The following is a 27,901-nucleotide window of genomic DNA, read 5'->3' as shown; positions in this document are numbered from 1 at the left end:
ACAGACGAGTCGCTCTTCATTCCATTACAGGACGGTATGACCCAAACCACCCTCTAACGTCGCTCTATTTACTTGAATTGATATGGGAGCTATTAAATATAATTAATAAAATATATTCAAACAGTTTTGAACATTTCAATTATTTAATTTGCCAAGCGATCGTGTCATTCCATTACAGAAGAGTCGCTCTTCATTCCATTACAGGACGGTATGACCCAAACCACCCTCTAACGTCGCTCTATTTACTTGATTTGATATGGGAGCTATTAAATATAATTAATAAAATATATTCAAACAGTTTTGAACATTTAAATTATTTAACTGGCCAAGCGATCGTGTCATTCCATTACAGAAGAGTCGCTCTTCATTCCATTACAGGACAGTATGACCCAAACCACCCTCTAACGTCGCTCTATTTACTTGAATTGATATGGGAGCTATTAAATATAATTAATAAAATATATTCAAACAGTTTTGAACATTTCAATTATTTAACTGGCCAAGCGATCGTGTCATTCCATTACAGAAGAGTCGCTCTTCATTCCATTACAGGACGGTATGACCCAAACCACCCTCTAACGTCGCTCTATTTACTTGAATAGATATGGGAGCTATTAAATATATTTAATACAATATATTCAAACAGCTTTGAACATTTTAATTATTTAATTTGCCAAGCGATCGTGTCATTCCATTACAGACGAGTCGATCTTCATTCCATTACAGGACGGTATGACACCAACCACCCTCTAACGTCGCTCTATTTACTTGAATTGATATGGGAGCTATTAAATATATTTAATACAATATATTCAAACAGTTTTGAACATTTTAATTATTTAATTCGCCAAGCGATCGTGTCATTCCATTACAGACGAGTCGCTCTTCATTCCATTACAAGACGGTATTACCCAAACCACCCTCTAACGTCGCTTTATTTACTTGAATTGATATGGGAGCTATTAAATATATTTAATACAATATATTCAAACAGTTTTGAACATTTTAATTATTTAATTTGCCAAGCGATCGTGTCATTCCATTACAGAAGAGTCGCTCTTCATTCCATTACAGGACGGTATGACCCAAACCACCCTCTAACGTCGCTCTATTTACTTGATTTGATATGGGAGCTATTAAATATAAATAATTGAATCAGTAAATGAAGAATGTATGAATGAACGAATGAATCCGCTTCTGTATTAATTATTTTAATAGGATCTTGTGAGTGCAGATCTCCTGGACATGAAATTGAGCTGGGACGAATATATTGAGAATATGAGAAAACCAGGTGTATGGGGTGATCAAATTGTGCTTACAGTTGTTGCAATAATGACAAACACTGTAATTAAGCTAGTTTCACCGACTTTTACAAGAGTGATCCGTCCACCTGAATCGGGTACTGACACTATGTATTTAGGGTATATACCTCATTTACATTTTTTGTCTGTTAATCATGTTGCAGGCAAGTATAAAACTGTTAATTAACATTCCAGTTACTATATGCTGACGTTACAAATTAGATGAGAACTCGCAAAAATAAAATATAGGCATGGTCAATTTTGTAACTCGATGTTTTCGTAACTCGATATTAATAATTCGAAAATTCAGCATCTCATACAAAACGCTGTGAAATCTCGGTATGCAAATCGTTATGTGTTTTCTCCACTTCGTAAGGATTTCACATTTTTGACTCCTATGTGCGAAGCACAAAATGGGAGTCTTTGCAGTTAGTGTGTCTGTCTGTATGTGTGTGTGTGTGTGTGTGTGTGTGTGTGTGTATGTGTGTATGTGTGTCCGACTGTTCCACTGCTATCTCAAGAACCATACATCGGTTTTTGATGAAACTTGGTGCATAGATGCTCTGGGCCAATGCGCAGATTTGATTAGGTTTTGGTAAAAATCCATGCTTGTTAATTACCTAATTTTCATGATAATTAGCTAATTTTTAGCTGTTCTATGACTGTTCCACTGATATCTAAAGAACCACTCATTGGATTTTGATGAAACTTGGTACATAGATGCTCTGAACATATGCGCAGATTTGATTAGTTTTTGGTAAAAATCCGTGCATATTAATTACCTAATTTGCATGATAATTAGCTATTTTTTAGTGGTTCCATGACTGTTCCACTGATATCTAAACAACCACTCATTGGATTTTGATGAAACTTGGTACATAGATGCTCTGAACTAATGCTAGGTTTTGATTAGTTTTTGGGTAATAATCCGTGGATACTAATTACCTAATTTGCATAATGATTAGTCAATTTTCGGTTTTTCCACTGATATATCAAGTACTAATCATCACATTTCAATGAAACTTGGTACATAGATGTCATATGACACTGCACAGACCTGATAGTTTTTATGGTAATATCAGTACATATAATTACCTAATTTGCATAATTAATTAATTTTCAGCTTTTGATATAAGTAGTGAGCATCACATTTCAATGAAACTTGGTACTTACATACTCAAGGACTATGCAGAAATTGATTGTTTCGGATAAATATTTGTGTATATTAATCACCTAATTTGCATAATTAGTTAATTTTCAGCTTTTCCACGGGTATCTCAAGTACTAATCATCGCATTTCAATGAAACTTGGTACATAGATCCTTTAGGACTATGCAGAGACCTGATTAGTTTCAGGGTAAATAATTGTGAATACTAATTACCTAATTTGCATAATTAATTTTCAGCTTTTCTACTGATATCTAAAGTACTAATCATCATATTTCAATGAATTTTACAATCAAATCTGTTCATGTTAATTTTCTGATTTGCATAATTAGTTTTCAGCTAAGTAATTTCAAATTATATTTAATGTGTCTCCAATACTCTCAGCACATGGGAGTTCTTTCTAAGCTTTCTTTGATTTAATAATATGTGGTAAAAATAACTTCTATTGTTGATTATGTATTGACAGATGTACCTACAGACGATTTTAAAGTCGTTGACCAAGAAGGAAATCTTAAATATAACCTCAGACAAGACTATAGTCAGGTAATCAATAGTTACTAAAATTGTGTCTTTTGTTTTCTCATCATGAATTGAAAACACTGTTACTTATTGAATATCTCTTGTTTTTTCTATGCTTAGAATGTGCAACATAAGAACGATTATTTGGAGACTGATAGGTAGGACTTGACTGGGTGTTTTACATGAATTTACCTTTCAAAATTTTCGATTTTAACAATTCGCTCAAACAATGATTAAAATCATGCGCCAATCTATGTAAAATTAAAACAATTATTAGTTTGTAGTTTAATATTTATATATATAGTTGCAATTGTTGGTTTGTGAAACATATATCTAGTATATAGTACTATCGTAACATTCATTATCGTGAACTATTATCGTCAACTATATAGCTTGACTGACTATTTTAGTTGTTTACATTTGTCTAGTACCGAAGTTCTTGTTGGAACGGAGGGACATAACCAGTATATTACTACGAATGAGTCACCCACAGGTATGTCACATGTTTTAGGAGGCAGGTATTTGGGTGTTTGGAGGATTGATCGATGTGGACGAGTTAATGGTTTTTGTTCACTTACTAGGAGTAAGAACTTGTAAAAGCAGGGTGGTTGTTTTTGGTTTGGTGAATAGATTGGGTGATCGGGTGGGTGGTTCAATGATTGGCTTTGTGTATATTTAGGCGTCATATAATTGCATGTAGTAGACCAGGCAGCCTTTTGATATTGTATTTTCAATTCTATATTAAGTACATGTCTCCAATACCACCAGAACGCGGGAATTCTGTTAAAAGTTCCTTGATTTTGTTTGATAGTGAAGGTCAATATTTATTAAGTTCTTAACTGTTATTTTTACTATCTACAGAAGATATTAATCTTAATACCGAGATGTGTGAAATTATTGACAATGGACTGTTAACTTCTGATGTGAGTATATGGCAAGTCTTTGACTACTTCCCTAATTGCTCAGATGATTTGAATGCTATTTGATAACTATTTTACGATGGAGTCGTTCATTTGTTGGCGCATTTTGTTGCCAAATAATGATTCAACGGGGTAATCTCATAATTCGATTGATAATAATTTATTTTATCATTATCTTGTCCAGTTTATTAATATTAAAATTGTCTAAGTGTGATAATAGTGTAATGGAACATTAGAACATAGCACTGTAAATGTAATTCCTATTTTAAATTGTTTTGTTACAGATAATAAACATGTATTGCCAGCTTCTGTTTAAATCGTTGTCAATGGAGGTGAGATTAATTTATACAATGATAAGCTATTTACCTCTAAAAACTGACACATGTACCAGATGATTGTGAAGTTCTATGTGAACAGCGTTTTCTAATAAGTCTTATATACAAATACAACTTGGATGGATCATGTGATTATTACATTGAATTCAGTATTAATTAAAACATAAGTGCTCCAGTAATTTAGTTTTATAAATCATTAATCTTGCTATATTTCTGAATTGGTATTCTTACTATCACTGATATAAATATTGATTGAAATAAATACCATTACAATATTTGTCGCAAGGTTAGCCATGTGCGAAAAATAGTTCTTACAGTCTCCTTCACATGTATCACCACTAGTTTATTATCATTGAATACCCTAGTGTCTTTTATTTACAGAACCGTAGCAGCGATCTGGGTATTGCATCTACATTCATGATACCAGCTGTCGAAAAGGGAGGAAACTACAGGCCATTCATTACAAAGGTAATACATTATGGCCCATATTCCGGAGCTACCCAATTGTTAATGTATGGCAACTATAGTTGCCGATCATTATTTCTTTCATAAATATTGTGTTGTCGTGGCAGTATATATAGCTTATTAGTTATATTCGTTTTATATATATCTGTCTTACCAGGAAACATGAAACATTTGAAGCATTAACTGCTACAAAGCATAGCATTGTAGCTACTCTCACTGAGGGGGTGATTCATTACAAGAAAGTACAACCCATACCCCCCTCCATACCACTCGGAACACCTAATTACTAATATTATATTCAAAAAGGAACGTAGAGACGATAAAATACATGTAAAATATAAACAAATAACTTACACATTAATGACAATATGAAAAAGGTGTTCTCGTCTGTTCAATTCAGAAATCATCTCTATGGCACCTTAAATTGCTGTATATACCTATGCATATCCCAACTGCAGGTCATTGGATATTGGTTGTAAGTATGAATACATTTTGAATGTTTGTTGTCAGTGTTCAAACTTCCTGAACATTGGCTGCAATTATGCAATTATTGCTTAATGCACCTACAAAATGATTGTATATAAGCGTTGCCGGCGACAACGTGATAGCTATGAAAAACAAATGTGATCCTCTTTTAAAAAGTATTATATGAGACAATATTTTTTTTCTGTGACGTGTTTTAATTGGTAACATTTCACTCAATCAGTAGGACAATATTATTTATGTTTTTAGTTAAATAATATATTCACAAGAACTGCCATATCAGAAAGCAATAATTTATGATAGCTAGTACATTTTCAGCAGTCAAACCACTAAACGGCTGATTGTTTTTTAACATTTTTGCAGCGGATTGATGTTCAGCAGCATAACGTATTCATATATGACTCGCTTCCTTGCAAAGAATATGCTTATATAGAAAATTCCCTCAGGTAAGGTCGAAACAAGTTATAAGAATTTGTCTGTTTAATCATGATTTAAGTCAGTGATAATCTTTGCATGTAATATAATTTATAGTTTGAAACCAGTATTTGTTGAAATTATAATCAAGGGGAGTATGTCGATTTCTACTTTCCTTTAATTTACTGCAGCCGAGGAAGATTTTATCTCGTTATAACGTCTCGGCAACACTTTCTTAGTTTTTAATCATCTAATCTATATTTTTGCAGGAAATTCATATCGGAAGAATCAAAAACTAAAATAATGACTCGAGAAAAAAAGCAAATGGAAATTTACTTATATTACGGTAATAACATTTTTGACTCCCATGGGAGTCTTTGCAATTTCCATGTATGTGTGTGTGTGTGTCTGTCCGTTCCAATGGTATCTCAAGAACCGTATGTTGGTTTTTAATGAAACTTGGTGCATAGATGCTCTGGACTAATGCGCAGATTTGATAAGGTTTTGGTTGAAATTCATACATATTAATTACCTGATTTGCATGATAATTAGCTAATTTTTAGCTGTCCCTTGACTGTTCCACTAATATCTAAAGAGCCATTCATTAGATATTGATGAAACTTGGCACATAGATGCTGTGCACATAATTAACCTGATTTGCATACTGATTAGTCAATTTTTGGCTTTTCCAATGATATCTCAGGTACTAATCATCACATTTCAATGAAACTTGCATAGATACATAGGACGATGCACAGACGGATGTGTGAAATATTAATTACCTAATTTGCACAATTAATCAATTTTCAGATTTTGATATGTTAAGTACTAATACTTAAAACAATACACAATACACAGACCCGCTCAGTTTTGAGTTAATAATAATTACCTAATTTGCATAATAATTTACGTTTTCGCTTACCGCTATTTTAGTTATGAATAATCATCACATTATAATGAAACTTTGTACATGTACACCAGAAAAGATATACAGACCTAAATCTATGTATGATAATTGCTTAATTTGTATAATAATTCATTTGGTTCATTGAGGTAATCCACGGACGTGATTAGTGTCATGTTGATAAACATGCATATTGATTATCTATTATTAGCCCATTTCTGATATCTAAAAAAATCAGATTTAAATTTAATTCATCACAGAGGTGCTTAGGAACTAATTAGACTAAAAACAATGGATGATAAATAAAATGTATTTTCTGTATGTATTATAAATTTTGATAGTATGAATCACATTCGTTTCATGTTTCATGAATCTCAAATAGCAGACACAAATTATTTGCCAAGCTACTTGTTTGAAAAGCAAATTTTAAATTTTGAATTAATTTTGATAATCTCACAACACGTTCTTTCTAAGATTTCTTTGATTATGATTTGTATTCAGTGTATTGATTAAATGTAATTGTAGTACAAATATAAACTTGCATTGTTGTAATTGCCTTTTCCTAATCACATTTTATTTATTAGGGATTACCCTGCCAGGTCAATAATAAAGATTGTGGCGTGTTTGTTTTGAAGGTAAGTTGTAATAACGTGCACTGGCGCATACACTATGTCAAATCAATCAATTATAATATAGTACCAATCATACTTACTTACATTCTGCCAAACGTGTATACACATGTAAATATCATTTAATTGTGTAAATTGTGAATATTATAATGTGCCCACTACACTGCAATTCCGACATACTTCCAGAAAAGCGTAATATGGTTTTCTATTAAAAAAAGAAAATGGTTTATTTGCAAATGTCTCAAAAGGACAAAATATGGTGATTGCAATCTCCAACAGGCTAAACATAAATGTGTGTGTTTCAATATCACATCTCTGTATACGATTCTAGCCTTAAGTCCCCACTAGAGCTCATGTAATTAAACGAAACACGACAATTAATCATCCACATCCAAGGATGATTGCCCTAATTTTTATTTGATTATCAGTTGATATTATACTTAAAAAGTACCACATATTGAACTGTTCCTCCTTTAGAATATATAATACTTTCAATGTTTGTTAATTGAACATTGTATTTACATTATATTGTACCTTATTACAATATCTATGTGTGTTTTGGTTATGTAGTACCTGAAATGTTGTCTCCTTGGTGAGGATATCATGTTTAAAGTGAGTAAATCGGAATATTTTGTAGCATTTTCCAGGTTACCTTCTTGTATTTTTATTAACATAACACCATATATTCTTTTATCATTGTTGCGAATTTTCCGAGACATGGAGATGATTAACATTCTAGAATTTGAATAAAAACAATATTTTTTGTAGGTCAAATCAACGCTTTTAAGAGAAGAGGTGAAAACAGACTTGTTGCAATGGTATGTATATTGCAAGACTACAATATTTTGGATTATGAACGATTATTAACTTTCATTTTTCGTGTCAATAATGTCAAAACATTGCTGGTCTCAAAAGATAATTTGAAAACATAATGATACAGCGTTTGAGTTGATATAAACATAACAAGTATTGACATTACCAGAAACGAACCGTTAAACAGTGTAAACAACATGAACATTAGTGTCCCATGTTAAAGTTGTGCAGTCTCGGGATTGTGGTGCCACAGTTTAAACTCCATATATTTTGCAATAATGTATTTAAACATTGAACCACAATTAACTACTATCTATCCAGTCTTGCTTTCAATACTTAATCCTAACCGGAACTTTTTCTAACATTCTTTTCACTTGAATTTATCGTAAATGATATGTTATCCCATTTTGTATGATCAATAGAATATATCTCTATGACCCTTAGATGCATATCATAGGTTTGGGGTTTTGTATATATCTTATCAGTGACATTGTTTCTGCCAAGATCAGGCTTAGAATTCAAACTGATTTTATCACTTCTTATGGTGATATATCATAATATATATATTTAATAAATAATTTATTGACAGGAAACAAGTACTGGAAGTTGGGGAAGTTGAAGATTCTGGTTAATATCAACATTTTCAAATCTTTCATATTGAATAATTACATTTTGGGTCTTTGTTAATTGTCATGTGTTAAAAATACGTCTGCCGTTTTAGGTCAACATTATTTAATATAATACCTGGCTAATAAGCCATGAAACGTATGCTATTTCGATTATATAACTGAAATGTAATGATATATCAATGGTTTGTTGCGTTTGTTTGCAGATTGTAGTTCATCAATAGAGATGGAAAATCTTGATAATGACAAAATAACTGGAGAAATTACAGAAAATCAGGTAAAACACACAAAATAATACTACGTAAAGTCTTTGTGTATGACTAAAATTATTTATGTTTTTGTAACGTGTAAAGTCTTGTAAGTTCTTCTTTTATATCTATGTAAGAACCCAGCAACAGAGCGTTATTTGGTTTTCATTTGTAATTTGCATAACTAATATAAATATTCAAATCAACCTTCTGACAATGATCTAATGTTCGATACTTTGCATTTGTTTACAATATAGTACCAAGAAATGTTACACCTCACAGATGGTATAATAACGTGTAGTGGAGATTGTATTGGCCATTTAAATCGACACGTCATGTTTGTGGCAGACTACAACAACAATTATTGTGGAAGAACTACCCATGTGAGACATGGGTATGGCAATGAATACGTGTCAGATAAGGTAAGTTTATTTGATTATTTATGGGTATCATTAAATTGTCTTGTGGAAATTCAATATTCCTTTATAATAAAGAGATCACGATAAAGTTAAATTTGTTGTTTTCACATCTCACATTGTATATTTATTTGTATAACCACTTCCCACACCACTAACTGTCCTATAATCATCCTCATACATTTCATAGGTCCATGAACAAATCAAAGAACGAATGATAAAAGAACACCTGGTGAAGAAATAAATGTCCAAAAGGTTAACACTTATTACAAAATTGTTATTTTGCAAACACACTTATTGAATGGAGTGAAATTGTTGTCTCTTCAATCTGTGGCGTCAATGTTTCCCAGTGTATATAATATGTAAGTGGTCATATATATGCCGTTCGCATAATTACAGGTAAACGAACACAAGATCCGAACTCGCAATTTAATTAAAAACTTAACTAAATTTTGCTAGTACTATGATTGAAATTTGACAGTTGTAGCATGAATGCTCATGTAAATTTGTTTTCTCTGTATGCTTGTATCATTTATCGTAGTGTATATGTGTTGATTGTTTAGACTTGAATAGATTCGTTCACTCTTATAAATTTCAATACGAATTTAAATATGAAGTGGTCGTAACAGTGTTTCTATATGGTATTTCTTAAATTAATTGTCTTTTAATTGTAGTATATTTGAAACAAGTACGAATATGCTATGTACAACAAGCAAAAAAGTGTATATGAAGAGAGAAGCATTGAATTCTCCTATGTTGTAAGTTAACTTTGCTTTATTCAAACAAATCATAATTTCGCGATCATGGGAGATTGTCATTTACACAACTTTTTATGATTTAAGACAATACATACGAAAGTCGACATGAACGGTTCTCCTAAAGAAACTGGGAAATGTTTCTAAATGAATGAAATGGAAATGTAATTATCTAGCTAGACCAGTTGTGTCGGACATGAGTAGACATTTGCATATGTATAATATATACGGCTTACAATATCAATTGTGTTTTTGCTCAGTGGACAATTTGGATACCAGATATAACTTTCCTTTTCAATATGAAAGAATTAAATAAACAAAAACGCTTTTTAATATTTTTGTGAAGGAAACAATGCAATTCCCCAATATTGACAGTATGAATCAAATTGATTAAAAAGAATATTTCTTATTTTTCTTTCCAGTTTTGCAACTAGATTTGTGGATGACGTATTAGTGAAAGAATGTATCGCATATTTACTCAAGGTTAAACTGAACATTTCTTTAAAGGAGGCAGATGATTTGTGCAGACAAACTGACAAGCTGAAAACTGAAATTTGAAATATTCATTGTTATGTGTGTACTACAGTCGCATATGCATATTTCATGGTGTACGTCTCTCACTACATTATAGTGTACAAAGTCGAAGTTGTTAGTTTAATTTATACTTATTAAAACGAGTTATATAATTGTTACTACTGCGTTGCGTTTCATTACTTTATTAAATACACTTTTGTATAATAAACATGTTTCATTCTAGCATCATCAATATTTTAACTATATTTAGATTATATATAAAAGTAATGACGATGAATCAAACTCTAGCATCATAAATGTCACAACACCAATAACATGATATACATGTCAAAGTAATGTAAACTCGCATTGCAAGATAGCTATAAAATTTGCTTCTTAAAAGACCAACTGAGATGTTAATTTAAAGAATTAGAACGTGTCATTTTTTTGTAGGAGTTCATTCTGCATTGGGCTCGCCGAAAATATCGCTATCAAGTTTATATTTATCAAACAAAAGTTAAAAAATGTAGAAAAATCTCAGCTAAATCGACAATAGTAATTACTTTTGTAATATGTGCAAACAAAGATAATTCTTATATTTATATGTTGTTCTTGTACTTTGAAAATTGGCTATTATGTATTTCAACAACAATTTGGCATACAAATTCAAATAAAATAAACAAATAAATGGATTATTATGTGAACTACGTTGGTTGCGTACGTTAATAGGTCACATTTTGCATTTTTTACGCGCGTTCTCATCCGCCCTCTCAGATAATGATACGGTTCAAATTGCGTGCACACCAAAGCCGTTCGTTCAATAAACTAGTTTGTTATTTAGGTAGTTAATTTGATAGCCATCTTGCAACACTGTAGTTCCATGCGCACTTGTCTTACGAGTAAGTACCCCAAACTAGGGAGGGTATATATAGGTCCCAACAATGAACTATTCAAATTATTCAGCATATTAATAGCAAATTAATAGCTGTAATTCATAACCTAACCACCACCACAATTAACTTGAACCAAGCAGCGCAATTCTGTGCACAGGCAGTAGTAGTGGTATATGTTAACTATTATTTAACTTAATCACTTAATCAGTGGTTTGTAAACAAACTGGTTCTAATGAAATGAGGAGAAACTGTAAGGAATAAAATCGACACGTACTACGAAGAATTACATAAGTGTTTTCGTAGGATATATATAAAATTAACTTATTTTATCAGGTGGTTAGAAGAATAAACAAGTTAAACGAAATGGACACATAATACGCGAATGTTCAATCGCCATGAGATGATTCAATAAATAAGAAAATGAAGAGCGACTCGTCTGTAATGGAATGACACGATCGCTTGCCCAATTAAATAACTGAAATGTTCAAAACTGTTTGAATATATTTTATTAATTATATTTAATAGCTCCCATATCAATTCAAGTAAATAGAACGACGTTAGAGGGTGGTTTGTGTCATACCGTCCTGTAATGGAATGAAGAGCGACTCGTCTGTAATGGAATGACACGATCGCTTGGCCAATTAAATAATTGAAATGTTCAAAACTGTTTGAATATATTGTATTAAATATATTTAATAGCTCCCAGATCAATTCAAGTAAATAGAGCGACGTTAGAGGGTGGTTTGGGTCATACCGTCCTGTAATGGAATGAAGAGCGACTCGTCTGTAATGGAATGACACGATCGCTTGGCCAATTAAATAATTGAAATGTTCAAAACTGTTTGAATATATTGTATTAAATATATTTAATAGCTCCCATATCAAATCAAGTAAATAGAGCGACGTTAGAGGGTGGTTTGGGTCATACCGTCCTGTAATGGAATGAAGAGCGACTCGTCTGTAATGGAATGACACGATCGCTTGGCCAATTGAATAATTGAAATGTTCAAAACTGTTTGAATATATTGTATTGTATATATTTAACAGCTCCCATATCAATTCAAGTAAATAGAGCGACGTTAGAGGGTGGTTTGGGTCATACCGTCCTGTAATGGAATGAAGAGCGACTCGTCTATAATGGAATGACAATATCGCTTGGCCAATTAAATAATTGAAATGTTCAAAACTGTTTGAATATATTTTATTAATTATATTTAATAGCTCCCATATCAAATCAAGTAAATAGAGCGACGTTAGATGGTGGTTTGGGTCAAACCGTCCTGTAATGGAATGAAGAGCGACTCTTCTGTAATGGAATGACACGATCGCTTGGCAAATTAAATAATTAAAATGTTCAAAACTGTTTGAATATATTTTATTAATTATATTTAATAGCTCCCAGATCAATTCAAGTAAATAGAGCGACGTTAGAGGGTGGTTTGGGTCATACCGTCCTGTAATGGAATGAAGAGCGACTCGTCTGTAATGGAATGACACGATCGCTTGGCAAATTAAATAATTAAAATGTTCAAAACTGTTTGAATATATTTTATTAATTATATTTAATAGCTCCCAGATCAATTCAAGTAAATAGAGCGACGTTAGAGGGTGGTTTGGGTCATACCGTCCTGTAATGGAATGAAGAGCGACTCGTCTGTAATGGAATGACACGATCGCTTGGCCAATTAAATAATTGAAATGTTCAAAACTGTTTGAATATATTGTATTAAATATATTTAATAGCTCCCATATCAAATCAAGTAAATAGAGCGACGTTAGAGAGTGGTTTGGGTCATACCGTCCTGTAATGGAATGAAGAGCGACTCGTCTGTAATGGAATGACACGATCGCTTGGCTAATTAAATAATTGAAATGTTCAAAACTGTTTGAATATATTGTATTAATTATATTTAATCGCTCCCATATCAAATCAAGTAAATAGAGCGACGTTAGAGGGTGGTTTTGGTCATACCGTCCTGTAATGGAATGAAGAGCGACTCGTCTGTAATGGAATGACACGATCGCTTGGCAAATTAAATAATTGAAATGTTCAAAACTGTTTGAATATATTTTATTAATTATATTTAATAGCTCCCATATCAAATCAAGTAAATAGAGCGACGTTAGAGGGTGGTTTTGGTCAAACCGTCCTGTAATGGAATGAAGAGCGACTCGTCTGTAATGGAATGACACGATCGCTTGGCCAATTAAATAATTGAAATGTTCAAAACTGTTTGAATATATTGTATTAAATATATTTAATAGCTCCCAGATCAATTCAAGTAAATAGAGCGACGTTAGAGGGTGGTTTGGGTCATACCGTCCTGTAATGGAATGAAGAGCGACTCGTCTGTAATGGAATGACACGATCGCTTGGCCAATTAAATAATTGAAATGTTCAAAACTGTTTGAATATATTGTATTAAATATATTTAATAGCTCCCATATCAATTCAAGTAAATAGAGCGACGTTAGAGAGTGGTTTGGGTCATACCGTCCTGTAATGGAATGAAGAGCGACTCGTCTGTAATGGAATGACACGATCGCTTGGCTAATTAAATAATTGAAATGTTCAAAACTGTTTGAATATATTTTATTAATTATATTTAATAGCTCCCATATCAAATCAAGTAAATAGAGCGACGTTAGAGGGTGGTTTGGGTCATACCGTCCTGTAATGGAATGAAGAGCGACTCGTCTGTAATGGAATGACACGATCGCTTGGCTAATTAAATAATTGAAATGTTCAAAACTGTTTGAATATATTTTATTAATTATATTTAATAGCTCCCATATCAAATCAAGTAAATAGAGCGACGTTAGAGGGTGGTTTGGGTCATACCGTCCTGTAATGGAATGAAGAGCGACTCGTCTGTAATGGAATGACACGATCGCTTGGCTAATTAAATAATTGAAATGTTCAAAACTGTTTGAATATATTGTATTAATTATATTCAAAGCTCCCATATCAAATCAAGTAAATAGAGCGACGTTAGAGGGTGGTTTGCGTCATACCGTCCTGTAATGGAATGAAGAGCGACTCGTCTGTAATGGAATGACAAGATCGCTTGGCTAATTAAATAATTGAAATGTTCAAAACTGTTTGAATATATTTTATTAATTATATTTAATAGCTCCCATATCAATTCAAGTAAATAGAGCGACGTTAGAGGGTGGTTTGGGTCATACCGTCCTGTAATGGAATGAAGAGCGAAAAAAAAAACGCTAGACTAATTAAATATTTGAAATGTTCAAACGATAGCAAGGCCTTGTATTTCATATATTTTATAGCTTTCATGCCAAAGACATGAAATACATAGACGTCAGTAATCGGTTAATGGCATGACATGGGCGCGTTTCACTCCGCCGCTAACAGTGTGAGTGCGTATGGTGCCAGGAAAGATTGTGTAAATGAACAGTGTATCGATCAAGGCTGTCGCTTTTACAAAAACGGCCTTCGAACGAGCAAACTCTTTCGTAACGGTTCGTAAATTCGCTAAACCTAACGGTATTTGCCGTTAGAGCGTGTATCCAGCATTTGTCAGGTGATCACACGTCACGTGACCGCTCTCTAATGGAATGCTCTCTAATGGAACGGACGCGCTCTAATGGAATGGCTCGAGCTAGGTCTCTCTCAATTGAGGGGGTGGGTCTACAAACATACACACACAATGGTGAGTTATCGTGTACATACTAGTATATATTTACTCCGGATATTAACATCTCGTCACTCGTTATCGAAGTACCCTGGACAATTAAAATATCGTACTTGCTATACAGTTTAGAGAATTTCTTGTATTTTGGAAAGATTTTATATAGTCATGCTATTGTTTGATTGATTGGAGTAGGGATCAATATATAGCTTTGTATGGTTCAGTAAATAGTTTAGATTGAAACATTAGTTTAGAAAATCAATACCAAAAACCTACCGGTACGGTATACAGCATCCTTAATCAAACGAAAATGGCACTTCGAAAAGTTATATGTTACGAGGCTACCATTAATTTATGAATTCGTCATATTCCGTGTCTGTTGCTACGTGGTTTTATTTTATGCTGTTGTTCATAAAACTCAAATGAAAAATATGGTCAGTTTTGAGCAATTTACCATTGTTCCCATGGTAACAAAGTCTAATGCTTCACAATTATTTTCAGTGATCATATGAGGTTATATGATGGGCAAGTATATTATTAGAACATTATGACGAATAATATCATGTCTTATATAAATTCCTATGTGAATAGTCCTAAAATATAAAGTTTTGCATTTCTTTCTCTCCAGTAAATATAACTAGGTAAGTGCATGCACTAGGTAAGTTTGTATAAAATAAATGGAAATCATTGGAGACAATTGACGAGGAAAGTATACCGGAATTTGACAAAGTAAATAATAAATGTTAATTAAGTAATACTTCCAAATCTATTTCCAAAACTCTTCAGAAATTGTGTTGTTTTTTTTATAAAAAAATAGTGCACATACATTAGGACCATACTGTGTTGCACCGGATGTTGCATTGTTGAATAACATGTAATAATTTATTATATATGCCCACTTCATATATTTATATAGTTTTAGAGTTGAAATATCAGTTTGAAATAATGAGAAACAACGACAAAATACTGTAGCATGCGGGCGCCCACGAACAAGTCGCACAATGAAGTGTCAATTGCTTACAACCGGGTCACAGATCGCATGGCGTCCAACGAGGTTATGTATTGCCTCGTTTTCGGTGAATCTATCCTTTTGTAACCTGTACGCCATCTTTATTCCTTCGAGTTGGATACAGTCCCTCTTCAAATCCACTGTCATCCGCTCTTATAGAGCGTTTGGATTTTTTAAAAATCATCATGAAGATTCTTACGAAATTTCTTCTCGTGTTTTTGCTAGTTTTGCCGACCGCAGTGTTATTTACTAACCGTGGTAAGTATTCAAACCATACAGGGTCTCCAGTGAAATGTTCCATTGTTATACGGAAGCGCCTACGTGGAAAGTTTGCTTAACGCTATGTGCACCTTAATGTTATTGTACCGATCATATCCAGCCACCCACGGAATTTTCATCATATAGCAATATATATTTACTACGAATTTAAAAGATTTGTCATGCTTAACACGAAAGTCTCGAATCAAGACGCAGAGAATCAACAATATGTGATCTCGTCAAGCTTCCGGGATTGTACTACTACTTCCGGTTTTGCTGCCACGGTTGAACAATATTTTTCTTGCAGTGTATCCGTTAACGTTTTCACTCTCAAAAAACCCAAATGCATTGCAATATCGACAGCGGACCATAACAAGAGTACACTGTCGCAATTGATCATCACGAATGACCTTACGTTGATGTGTAATCATTGGTTACTTGAACTTTGTATATAATAAGTAGCACATGGTATCATCATCATGCATGTTTACTGCTCGGAATCGATTGATAATTTAATCAATTTAATGATAAATTGTTGAATTCTCTACATTTTTGCCAACCTCTCTGTCCACAAATTGCTTCATATTATAACATTTCTTTGTTTTCGCCATTGTGATATTTGTTTAAGTGCCTTGATGATAGTGGCATGATTTTTAAAGAGTTCAGTATATTATGCTGATCCATGCACCATTTATAACTCTCTACCATGTCTTTCTGCACAATAACGAAGTAATTTCCAATATTCACTAACCCCCATCACCAGAAATAATTATGTATACCATATGGTATGAAAATATTGTAGTGCAACAACCTTTGGTCCATATGGTGATAGTAACTAACTACAGATAATTGTTGGTTTGCTGCAGACAGCAGATTAGTTGCCAATGCTGAGGAAGATCCTGTTGAGGATTTAGTAGAGGGAGAAGAAGAGGAGGAAGAGGAAGAAGATGCAGATGTACAGGTAGAAGAGGATGAAGAAGGGGATGGTGATGAAGGAGATGCGCCTCCTGCTGAAACAGACGAGGAAGTGGAAGAAGAGGAAGAGGAGGAACCTTTGAAACCATCAGTAGATGCAGAGACAACAATTTTATTCACTCTTGGTTCTGAGCAAGGTAATTTGTTTTGTAATAGCAGACAAAATTTGGGTAAATTGTATCGTAGGGGCTCCTCCACTACTGTTTGCAAAGTCACTATTTTGTCATAAAATTCCAGCCTATCATATACAAGTAATACAGTAGAGCATTTAGCAACAATTATTTTTGTTCTACCACTTACCAATAAATTTAGTCTTTGGTGAATGTACAGAATGTTAAATTTGTAACATTTATCCATGCTACACAAAAGCAATGATTTCCAAGAAATGTTTACCCTTCTTAATTTTCTGATGGTCAATTTGGCATTCAGTTCAATTAAAGGATCAGATATCCTTAGACAACAAGAATCCCTCTAGTTTATCTTCCCCTAAATAGCAATCATAGTTATTCTTGAATTTGTTTACAGTGTCAACATACTCCACCCAATCTTGCAACTTGTTTCTCATTTTCACTACATGTGGTACAAAAGAATATTTTGCACATTGAGATGACAGCTTTGCTTGTCAAGTTAATATGCGTGACCTCCAGTTTGATGAATTCCAGAGAGCATCAGAGAAACATTACAAGAATTTTCAAGATTTTAAAAGAATTTAAAAACTTGTCAGTTTAGGATGCTGTAGTATTCTTTCATGAAACATCCCTAAGTCCAAGAATTGTATAAATCAAATATGGCAATATGGCAACATGGAAATAAAAATGCTTCAATTTAATGTATATATAATTTTGAGTTCACTGGTTTCTGCCAGTATAATTCCTCTTGCCAAGATTCATTAAAATACCACTTATGACCATAAAGACACCTACAAGCACATACACTAGTAACAAGGCAAATACAGCACTTGTGTGTTCTATCATAACATTCTTCATAATTTTAATGTTCCAGAGCTGCCGGCTGGTAAACTTATTCGTGTACTGGTAGGATTTTCCAACAAAGGTGATCAAGACTTCTACGTTGAAACAATGGACGCATCATTCCGGTACCCACAAGATTTCAGTTTCTACATTCAAAATGTAAGCATTCCTTGTGGAATGTGATTTCTCTATAGGAGTAATTACTGTCACAAGTGATGCATGTTGTAACAAATCAGCCTTGAGTCTTAGGCTTGACATGCTACTAGACTTGTCTGATATCTGTATTGGTAAAGTGAGATTAAATAAGGGGTTTGCAACCAGACAAATCTAGTGTGAAAAGGAGTTGTGCAGACAGCACACAATAACTATGTGAAAATCTGGTTACACCAAAGACTGACATTAAAAAACTTGGTACTCTTGTTTCCTCCAAAAGAAGCTTGTTAGATTAATTTACGTGCAATCAGAAATTAGAAATTGTGTAACCGAGAGCTTCATCGATCTGGCAAAATTGTACAGACTGTACACAAAGTGAATCATGGTATTCGTATATGGAGGTGATGAACTTTAACCTTTCATGATGACCAAAGTCATTCAAGCTGATGATTCTTTCTATCAGTTTACTGAGCAAATTTTAAGATCATGTATGAATTTTGCACAATTCTGCTTGCTATATACCTGTACTTGCATTTAAAAGTAAGGTATGTATGATATGTTGTGATCTAGGTATGATCGTTGGCGAAGTATGTGGCGAGACAATGGTGAATGTAATTCAAAAAAACATGCATATTTGTGTCAAGTTTTTATAATTCTGATATGCTTAAAATATTAGAGTGCAAACTACCGGTGGGTTGAAGGGCGATGGTTGTCATGCTGTGCATGTGTGACATTTGTGTTGATAAACCCACTAACATTTTGTGGAGAATATGCTGCATTTGTCATTCATCTGTATTTTACACAATTTTTTGCAAATATTTATTAAACGGTAGAAATTATAAGTTTTGAACCATATCTACTCCCATCCCATCCAATTCATCATTGAACTAAGCATTGTGTATTTTTTATTTTAGTTCACAACATTCAGATATGATGTAACTGTACAGCCAGAGAAACAGGCAACATTTGAATATGTATTTACTCCCAATGAAGCCTTTGCTGGACGTCCATTTGGACTGGTTTTAAATCTGAATTACAAAGATGCTGTAAGTATATCTGTATCCGCATTAGGGGCTCTTTTTATTATCTGTTAAATTTATTTGAAGCCGTTAACATATGTAGTAAAATGAGCCATGAATTAGAATCAGTAGTTTAGGCATACCTAAAATCCTAACATGCAACTCTACGCTCAAAACAACTAACCTAAAGTATGAAATTTAGAAAGTAAAGGACAGGACAACTTTAAAAGTAGGTGTTCATCAAACAATTCTCAGAGATGCTTCAAATTATGATTACCCGGTTATTAGGTGGGCCATATTAAAGAAACATCAGTTTCCAGTGCAATTCGATGGACTTGTTGATGCCCTAAGATGCTGAAAAGTAGATCACAGCCAAATCTACCGGTACATAAATAAAATATCAGATAATACAGATTTGAAGGCATTATACAGTGCTGGTGTCTTGTCTGTCAGCAGGTATTAGTTATTATTTGACATTCAAAATTAAAAAGAGAAAATGTTTGAATTTCATCAGCAACTGGAGTCAGTCTTGAATTGCTTATTTGATAATAAAAATAAAGTGAAATAAAATCTTGTATAAACCTTGTTGGTGCATGGTTTACATTATGACAGGGAGGCTTGTGTTCTAAGAGAAGTTGCTTTTTCATTCTAGTATGATGACATTGGCTGTTATTAATGTGTTGCATTTTTTATTTGCAGGAAGGTACAGTATTCCAGGATGCAGTGTACAATGAAACCATCAATATATTTGAAATTGATGAAGGTTTAGACACTGAAACGTATGTATGAAGTGAACGCATAATGATCTTTTTTTTATTGACTCCCATGTGCGAAGCACAAAATGGGAGTCTTTGCAGTTAGTGTGTCTGTATGTGTGTATGTGTGTATGTGTGTCCGACTGTTCCACTGCTATCTCAAGAACCATACATCGGTTTTTGATGAAACTTGGTGCATAGATGCTCTGGGCCAATGCGCAGATTTGATTAGGTTTTGGTAAAAATTCATGCTCGTTAATTACCTAATTTGCATGATAATTAGCTAATTTTTAGCTGTTCTATGACTGTTCCACTGATATCTAAAGAACCACTCATTGGATTTTGATGAAACTTGGTACATAGATGCTCTGAACATATGCGCAGATTTGATTAATTTTTGGTTAAAATCCGTGCATATTAATTACCTAATTTGCATGATAATTAGCTATTTTTTAGTGGTTCCATGACTGTTCCACTGATATCTAAACAACCACTCATTGGATTTTGATGAAACTTGGTACATAGATGCTCTGAACTAATGCTAGGTTTTGATTAGTTTTTGGTAATAATCCGTGGATACTAATTACCTAATTTGCATAATGATTAGTCAATTTTCGGTTTTTCCACTGATATCTCAAGTACTAATCATCACATTTCAATGAAACTTGGTACATAGATGTCATACGACACTGCACAGACCTGATAGTTTTTATGGTAATATCAGTACATATTAATTACCTAATTTGCATAATTAATTAATTTTCAGCATTTGATATAAGTAGTTAGCATTACATTTCAATGAAACTTGGTACTTACATACTCAAGGACTATGCAGAGATTGATTGTTTTCGATAAATATTTGTGCATATTAATCACCTAATTTGCATAATTAGTTAATTTTCAGCTTTTCCACATGTATCTCAAGTACTAATCATCGCATTTCAATGAAACTTGGTACATAGATCCTTTAGGACTATGCAGAGACCTGATTAGTTTTAGGGTAAATAATTGTGCATATTAATTACCTAATTTGCATAATTAATTTTCAGCTTTTCTACTGATATCTAAAGTACTAATCATCACATTTCAATGAATCTAGAATTATGCAGACCCAATTAGTTTCCGGTAAATATTTGTGCATATTAATCACCTAATTTGCATAATTAACCAACTTTCACACTGATATCTCAGGTACTATACATCACATATCAATGAATGTACATGGATGCTGTAGGACAATAGACAGACCTGAATAATTGTGGGTTAAAATCTGTACATATTAATTACCTAATTTGCGTAATTAACCAATTTTAATCTTTCACACTGATATCTAAAGTACCGTAAAAACTCCAAAATTTCGACTGGTTTTAAATAATTTGTGTTAGAAATGTGACGTGTTTTTAGAGTCAAAATTAAGGTGCATTTTCGGACGGTCGAATTTTTCAGAATAGAAATCAGCAAAAAAAAATGGGGATGATAGACAGTGTGCTTCATTAGTTTTTAAAAAATGCTTTGTCCGTCAATTGACGTAAACTTCCTCATGTTTCACGGTAAAAGCAAAGGTCGTGGCCGAGTTGTAACTCAAAATCTAAACAAAGTCATCAATCAGTGAGTATTATGACAAGCAAAACAAAACATCAAGACGCGGAGAAGAGGTCAGCACAAAACTAATAGGTCAAAAGACAAAGCTGTCTCGCACTACCTAGGAAAACTTGCGAATGTTCGAAGTACAGGTACCCATTGGACAAAAGATACATGGAAGTTTAGCAAACGATCTCCCCGACCCAGTGCAATGTATCCGGTTAGAATCAAAGCTCACGTGTCCCTTATTTGAGCACCGTACCGGTGATTTGAGGGACCAAATTCTGCCGTAAATTCGCCCTTGGATTAAAAAATATAATGGGATTTAAGAAAATAAAATGGGACTTTTAAGGTGTATTTTGGCGTCATTTTTCGGACATTTCAATCAATCCTGCCGGCTAAAATAGAGTCTAAGTTTTACCGTAGTCATTGACGTCTGTCTATTCAAGAGTACACGTGTATGATTTTTATCGTGACTAGCGTGAGCGGGTAAGCTTCCTTTCGAGAATGAGCTGTTATCACTGTGAACAATGTTAAATTATTCTTCAGATGACCAGTTTATTTTTTAAAAACAACTAATTTTTTTATTTAAAAAAAATCATGCCGTTTTCGCATCATCCAGCTTTTTGATTGGTTAATTAGCGATTTGACCTAAGAGAACATGGCGGATATCCTACAGCATCAAACGTTTATACGAGATCGGAATCATTCGCTTACGATGAAACTAAGTTGACTTTTATTTGTATTTCATAACCATTCAACAAATTTATTTTGTGTACATTATTATAATCACTACTGAGTACAGTAATAATCAACAATTCAGAAACGCAGCATGCCGAGATTTTTGTGTTCGTTTTTATTTGAAACTTCGTTTATTTAGAATATATTTTCGTTACCAATAAAATAAAAATCTCTCAGTCAATCAGAAACCCGGATTCATGCCTTTGAGGAAGGTCCCGTTTGAACGCTCACATCGTTTTTTTTTTCGTTTGGGGGAAAACTAAAACTGGTCGCAATTTTCGAATAAGAATGAGTCGGCAATTTTTAGTGGAGTCGAAAATTTGGAGGTGAATAAAACACCGAAACCCGGCAAATAAATAGGCGGTCAAATTTTTAGAGGGGTCGAAATTTTGGAGTTTTCACGGTGCTAATTATTCCATTTCAATGAAACTTAGTACAAAGATGCTCTAGGACAATGTACAAACCTAATTAGTTTGGGGTAAAAATCTGTTCATATTAATTCCCTAATAAGCATAATAATTCATAATTTTTTGGTTCTAATCACATTTCAATTAAACTTGGAGACATAGATTTTCTGTTACATTGCGCAGACCTCATTAGTTTTACACTCAAATCTGGTCATATTAATTTTCTGATTTGCATAATTAGTTTTCAGCTAAGTAATTTCAAATTATATTTAATGTGTCTCCAATACTCTCAGCACATGGGAGTTCTTTCTAAGCTTTCTTTGATTTATTTTTTTATTTTATGAGTATCCTCTTGTTAAAAGAGTACCATATTTGCTCTTTTAGAAGCGCATACACTAAAAGTACACATTAGTGGTGTGAGTCTATGACCAAAATAATTATTTTAATGTACAATTTGTGTGCTTTTATTGAAGATGCACTTCTAATAGAGCAAATAAAGTTATGAAGACTATGTGTTTATACCATCTAACAAAATGTATGTCCTTTTTGGAAGTTTTGCAAAATCATTCATAACTATTAATGTGTATTAGAGTTGTACTCGAGCTGTGTCCAATGATGTAATAGAACAAGGCATTTGGGCTGACATTGTTTCAGGGTGTGTCATTGTAGGGAGTGATGATACATGCCTGCATTGTTGTGTAAGATGTGGGCAGAGTTTTTCTTCTCACATTTTCACTTCATGCTAATTTTATATCATCTCTCTGTTTTCTGAACACCTGCAATTTCTGCCTGAAGCATGTCTGATTAGCTGTTTTTTTTCTGAGGACAATAGTTCCAAGCTGTTAATAAATTTGTATATCCAAAAGATCCATGAAATAAACGTCGCTTATTTTAGCCCTTATCCTGCCAGCTCCATGTACTTTTACATTGGCTTGACCAGATACGGTCTAAATATATGCATTTCCCATTGTGTAGGAATTTTCACAAACATTATACAAAATATTACCGTAAAATCTGTATTAGAAGCTGCATCCCTTATAAAAGCCGCACCCATTCTTTTTGAATAATTGAGACCCAAAAATTCATCATTTCTCATATGTGTAGACGCTCTAATAGAAGCCGCATCCCCTCTGTTGCATTGTCCCATTTTAATAGAAGCCGCGGCTTTTAATACAGATTTTACAGTACTTATCAATTTGATTCACTCCCATATGTAAGCCATAAATTCGAAAGCTACATCATTATTTTGTTTTGTTTAATTATATAGAGTAGATTCGGTATATGGCACACGTGTTTCTGTACGTCTAATTTGTCAATAGTTTTTAACAAGTCGGTTCTGTACATTTTCTTCCAGGTTCTTTCTCTACGTGTTCCTAATAGCCATTGTTGTGCTCCTTGCAGTTGGTGGCCAACAACTACTAACAAACTTTGGGGTGAGTTCCAATTATCATGTAAAAAAACTACATTATCAGGTGGTATGCAGTACCGGTATCTTAAAGCATGTGTGTTAGAACTTCCCTGACACTTTTGTGTTCAATACGAAATGCAACTATCGTGTTGGAAAATTGTTGTGAATAGAATAAACGGCCATAATGCAGTTTAACCCACTGAGCGTTAAAGACAAATTTTAAATTTGTGAATGGTGAATTAACCAATTTAAAACCTACATAATATTTTTATCATTTTTCCAATTTTGATTGGTGACATAGGATGAAGAAATGATCTACTTGTGTTAGTCTTGCTCTCTTGTGTATTTGTTTATGTTTAGAAGTATTGATAGTTTTTTCAAAAAGACTAATAGTAAATTTAAAATGTTCAAATTTTTTTTATTTAAAATGATATAACTTTATTACGCAACTTAACCATCTGTGGGTTTAGTAAGGTAAAAAATGATTACAAAGACAAATAAAATAAGACAAACTATAATTAAAATACACTAAAATACAACAAAAGAAAAGAAATAAAAATTGGAAAATCTCTGAAAAATTGCTTAAACAGCAGCAAGGTTCTCCCAGACCACAGTTACATATTTAACTTTACAATTTATAATTACCAATATCATGTACACATTTTGACATGAAATATTGTCACTGCTAAGCATGCTAAAATATGTGTACTTGTCAATAACGTGGAGTAGCATTTTACTTGCATCATTCATCATGTGTATTCTGTTTAAATGTGGCATTAGTCACATTTATAAAGTTTGGCTTGCGTTTGATGTCTATCATTGATGACTTTTTCCCATGATGCAATGCACAAACAAATAGGAGAATACCAGTAAATTCAATTTCAATAGAATTTGTACATTGAATTCTCAAGTGAACAGTTGATTTAGTATTTGTCCCTCTGGTAATTTGTTTTTTGCCCTGACATTTAATAATTGGAATTTGTACATTTAGTTTACATTGTATTTTTGTTTTATTTTGCTACAGGTGTTTTAAGAATAAAATTAAAATAAATGATTATGTACTTAAATTCCTTTTTAGCTCCACTGTCGACTTTGTCAAGCGGAGCTTATCATATGAGTGATTGTCCGTCGTTGTCCGTGTCAATGTTTAACTTTTTCGACTTCTTCTTGAAAACTACAAGCCTGAATGCTTTGATACTTGGTGTATATGTACCTTGGGTAGACCTCTCTCCGATTTGTTCATTTCATGATCTTATCTTCAATTCTCTAATTTTGGTGAATATTTTTGTCATTTTTGGTAAAAAGTGATATTTTCGACTTCTTGTTAAAAACCACAAGTCCAATTGCTTTAATATTACATATATAGGTACTACATGTGGACCTCTCTCAGATTTGTTCATTTCATGATATCTTCAATTCTCCAATTTTGATGAATATTTTTGTCACTTTGGTGAAAAGTGATATTTTTGAATTCTTGTTGAAAACAGCAAGTCCCATAGCAATGATACTATGCATATTGTTTATTTTTTAATGATATCTTCTGTTCTTTAATTGAAATGTGCATTGCTAACAGTGGAGCTATCTCAGCCGAGAGGCTGATTGTCCTATTTATAGGTTAGATTGCTGGAACATTTATTGATGTCATTGTTAATTCCCAGCTGTGTCCTTCATTAACTTATTGTTATATTGTCTATTGTTTTGCTTTGTAGAAAAAGAAGAGACCTGCTAAGCAAACAATTGAAATTGGAACTCAGAACCATTCAGATGTTGATTATGATTGGATACCAAAAGAAACACTAGCTGGAATGAGTAAGTGTAAACACAGATGGTCCCAATCTATCACAAAACCATTTAATTTAGTTTATATTGTCTCCCTTTATTGTTCAATTAAATGAATACATTGAGGATCTTCAAACTGGATACATCAAGCTGTTTATACATTGTAACAGTTGGTTAATACCAAAAAATGAGCTCTCATTTCACTCGCTTCACACATGGGAATCAAAACACAATATTTAAAACAATTGTACTTCTGGTTAGACTACTAAGCCATGTATGAATTTTGGAAACAAGTCTAGACTTGAGTACAACTGTTAGAAATTGGTGTTCTATTTTTGCCATAGACTGGTACTCACCAATCACTCGCCTGGTCAAGCAGGACTTGGTGCTCGAACACTTGCTACCTGCATGCCAATGTCCAATGATGTAATAGAACAAGGCATTTGGGCTGACATTGTTTCAGAGTGTGTCATTGTAGGGAGTGATGATACATACCTGCATTGTTGTGTAAGATATGGGCAGAGTATTTCTTCTCACATTTTCACTTCATGCTAATTTTATGTCATCTCTCTGTTCTCTGAACACCTGCAATTTCTGCCTGAAGCATGTCTGATTAGCTGTTTTTTTCTGAGGACAATAGTTCCAAGCTGTTAATAAATTTGTATATCCAAAAGATCCATGAAATAAACATTGCCTATTTTGGCCGTTATCCTGCCAGCTCTATGTACTCGATACATCTATGAGTGACTACCCAAACATCCATTGAAATTTCCCAGCTGAGCCTGGTTTATCATTCATATTATCAATCTATATATATACATGTAATTTGGTAAATGTTAAAAAACTTCCTGCTTCATCTTTCAATACTGTATCCATTCCTTGCAGATAAAACCTCTCCTAGAAGATCTCCACGCAGGCGTACAAAGAGAGGAACTGGTTCAGATGACAAGTAAAACATTCCATCAAATGGCACTGCAAATGTTAAATTTCACGTGTCACATTTTTTTTTAACTTGTTCTGAGAATATTCTCCAGAATCGAAAAAGGTGCTTGGAAAAGACAAAGATAATTGTGTAATGAATAATAAAGTGACGTGCGAGAGAAGTCCTAAACTTGATACTGTCTTTTGTGTGAATTTCATCAATAAAACCCCCCCAGCAGCGTAATGCTGTCTGTAAATATAATGAAATGTTGACTGTACAAATATTTTATATAGATGCCTACTTTTGGAAGATTGTCTTGTATTAAAATAAGTTATCATGGTTTAAGTGGGTCTGGTAACACAAAAAAAAATGATTGTATTTGAATAGCAACTCTCAAAACTGGTGGTTTCATAAAGACACGTGTGCCCATTTTATGAGATTGCCAAGTACATAATCATCATATTGGACACTAGTTTTATTTTCACAAGTTTAGTGCCTGTGCTATTAAATAAAGGCGTTAATTTTACATGCTATGGCTATTTGGAATTAATTTTAGTCAGTTAAAAATTTGCACAATACAATTGGGACTTTAGTAGTCTGTCTTATTTTAATGAAAGGCGTGTGAAATGTTATGCAGACTAAGAGATGAAGTGCGCTTGTTTTTTTGGTTAATATTTAAATGAAATTTAATATTGAAACAAATTATGAACTTTATGCAATTTTGATGCACTAGCTTTTAATGTACACCTTTGAGTTGAATTCTGAATAAAATTCTCTAACAAAAATACTGTTGAAATGTGTTTATCTAGATCCTCTAGTTATTTAAACATCAGTGGTTAAGTAGGTCAAGGTCATAGCGTTCATTTGCA

The 27,901-nt window shown here is 33.1% G+C and overlaps 2 protein-coding genes across 4 annotated transcripts; both read left to right on the top strand.

The window, feature by feature from the left end:
- The first annotated feature begins 1,222 nt into the window (after positions 1-1,222).
- On the top strand, positions 1,223-9,160 carry LOC144349076 (uncharacterized). Of its 3 annotated transcripts, none has more exons than XM_085500833.1 (15): positions 1,223-1,465; positions 2,935-3,011; positions 3,108-3,145; positions 3,416-3,480; positions 3,849-3,910; positions 4,192-4,239; positions 4,624-4,710; positions 5,108-5,182; positions 5,554-5,636; positions 5,874-5,950; positions 7,093-7,143; positions 7,708-7,749; positions 7,906-7,955; positions 8,540-8,853; positions 9,082-9,160. In XM_085500833.1, the coding sequence occupies exons 1-11, from the start codon at positions 1,246-1,248 to the stop codon at positions 7,113-7,115; spliced, it is 855 nt and encodes a 284-aa protein (XP_085356959.1). In that variant the 5' UTR covers positions 1,223-1,245; the 3' UTR covers positions 7,116-7,143; positions 7,708-7,749; positions 7,906-7,955; positions 8,540-8,853; positions 9,082-9,160. The 3 variants fall into 3 exon arrangements, with proteins under 3 accessions (XP_085356959.1, XP_085356960.1, XP_085356958.1); XM_085500834.1 differs by having other exon boundaries at positions 8,783-8,853; positions 9,082-9,115; XM_085500832.1 differs by having other exon boundaries at positions 7,906-8,853.
- A 6,965-nt stretch (positions 9,161-16,125) lies between these two features.
- Positions 16,126-27,226, top strand: LOC100371575 (translocon-associated protein subunit alpha-like). The gene is made up of 8 exons (XM_002736086.4): positions 16,126-16,321; positions 17,188-17,433; positions 18,299-18,426; positions 19,335-19,466; positions 20,139-20,218; positions 24,278-24,356; positions 26,041-26,140; positions 26,996-27,226. The coding sequence occupies exons 1-8, from the start codon at positions 16,249-16,251 to the stop codon at positions 27,061-27,063; spliced, it is 906 nt and encodes a 301-aa protein (XP_002736132.1). The 5' UTR covers positions 16,126-16,248; the 3' UTR covers positions 27,064-27,226.
- The last annotated feature ends 675 nt before the right edge of the window (positions 27,227-27,901 follow it).

The sequence above is a fragment of the Saccoglossus kowalevskii genome, chromosome 6, assembly GCF_978046115.1.
Source record: "Saccoglossus kowalevskii chromosome 6, keSacKowa6.1, whole genome shotgun sequence".
NCBI lineage: Eukaryota > Metazoa > Hemichordata > Enteropneusta > Harrimaniidae > Saccoglossus > Saccoglossus kowalevskii.
The sequence above is the reverse complement of the archived record's forward strand: the minus strand, read 5'-3'. Positions and strand labels throughout refer to the sequence as shown.

Excerpts from the sequence above, each read along its gene's own strand:
- LOC144349076 (XM_085500833.1), top strand. The coding sequence starts at position 1,246 with ATGAAATTGAGCTGGGACGAATATATTGAGAATATGAGAAAACCAGGT. Across the intron at positions 4,240-4,623 it reads TTAAATCGTTGTCAATGGAG|AACCGTAGCAGCGATCTGGG; the intron begins GTGAGATTAATT and ends TTTTATTTACAG. Across the intron at positions 5,637-5,873 it reads TATATAGAAAATTCCCTCAG|GAAATTCATATCGGAAGAAT; the intron begins GTAAGGTCGAAA and ends ATATTTTTGCAG.
- LOC100371575 (XM_002736086.4), top strand. The coding sequence starts at position 16,249 with ATGAAGATTCTTACGAAATTTCTTCTCGTGTTTTTGCTAGTTTTGCCG. Across the intron at positions 17,434-18,298 it reads CACTCTTGGTTCTGAGCAAG|AGCTGCCGGCTGGTAAACTT; the intron begins GTAATTTGTTTT and ends TTAATGTTCCAG. Across the intron at positions 26,141-26,995 it reads AGAAACACTAGCTGGAATGA|ATAAAACCTCTCCTAGAAGA; the intron begins GTAAGTGTAAAC and ends CATTCCTTGCAG.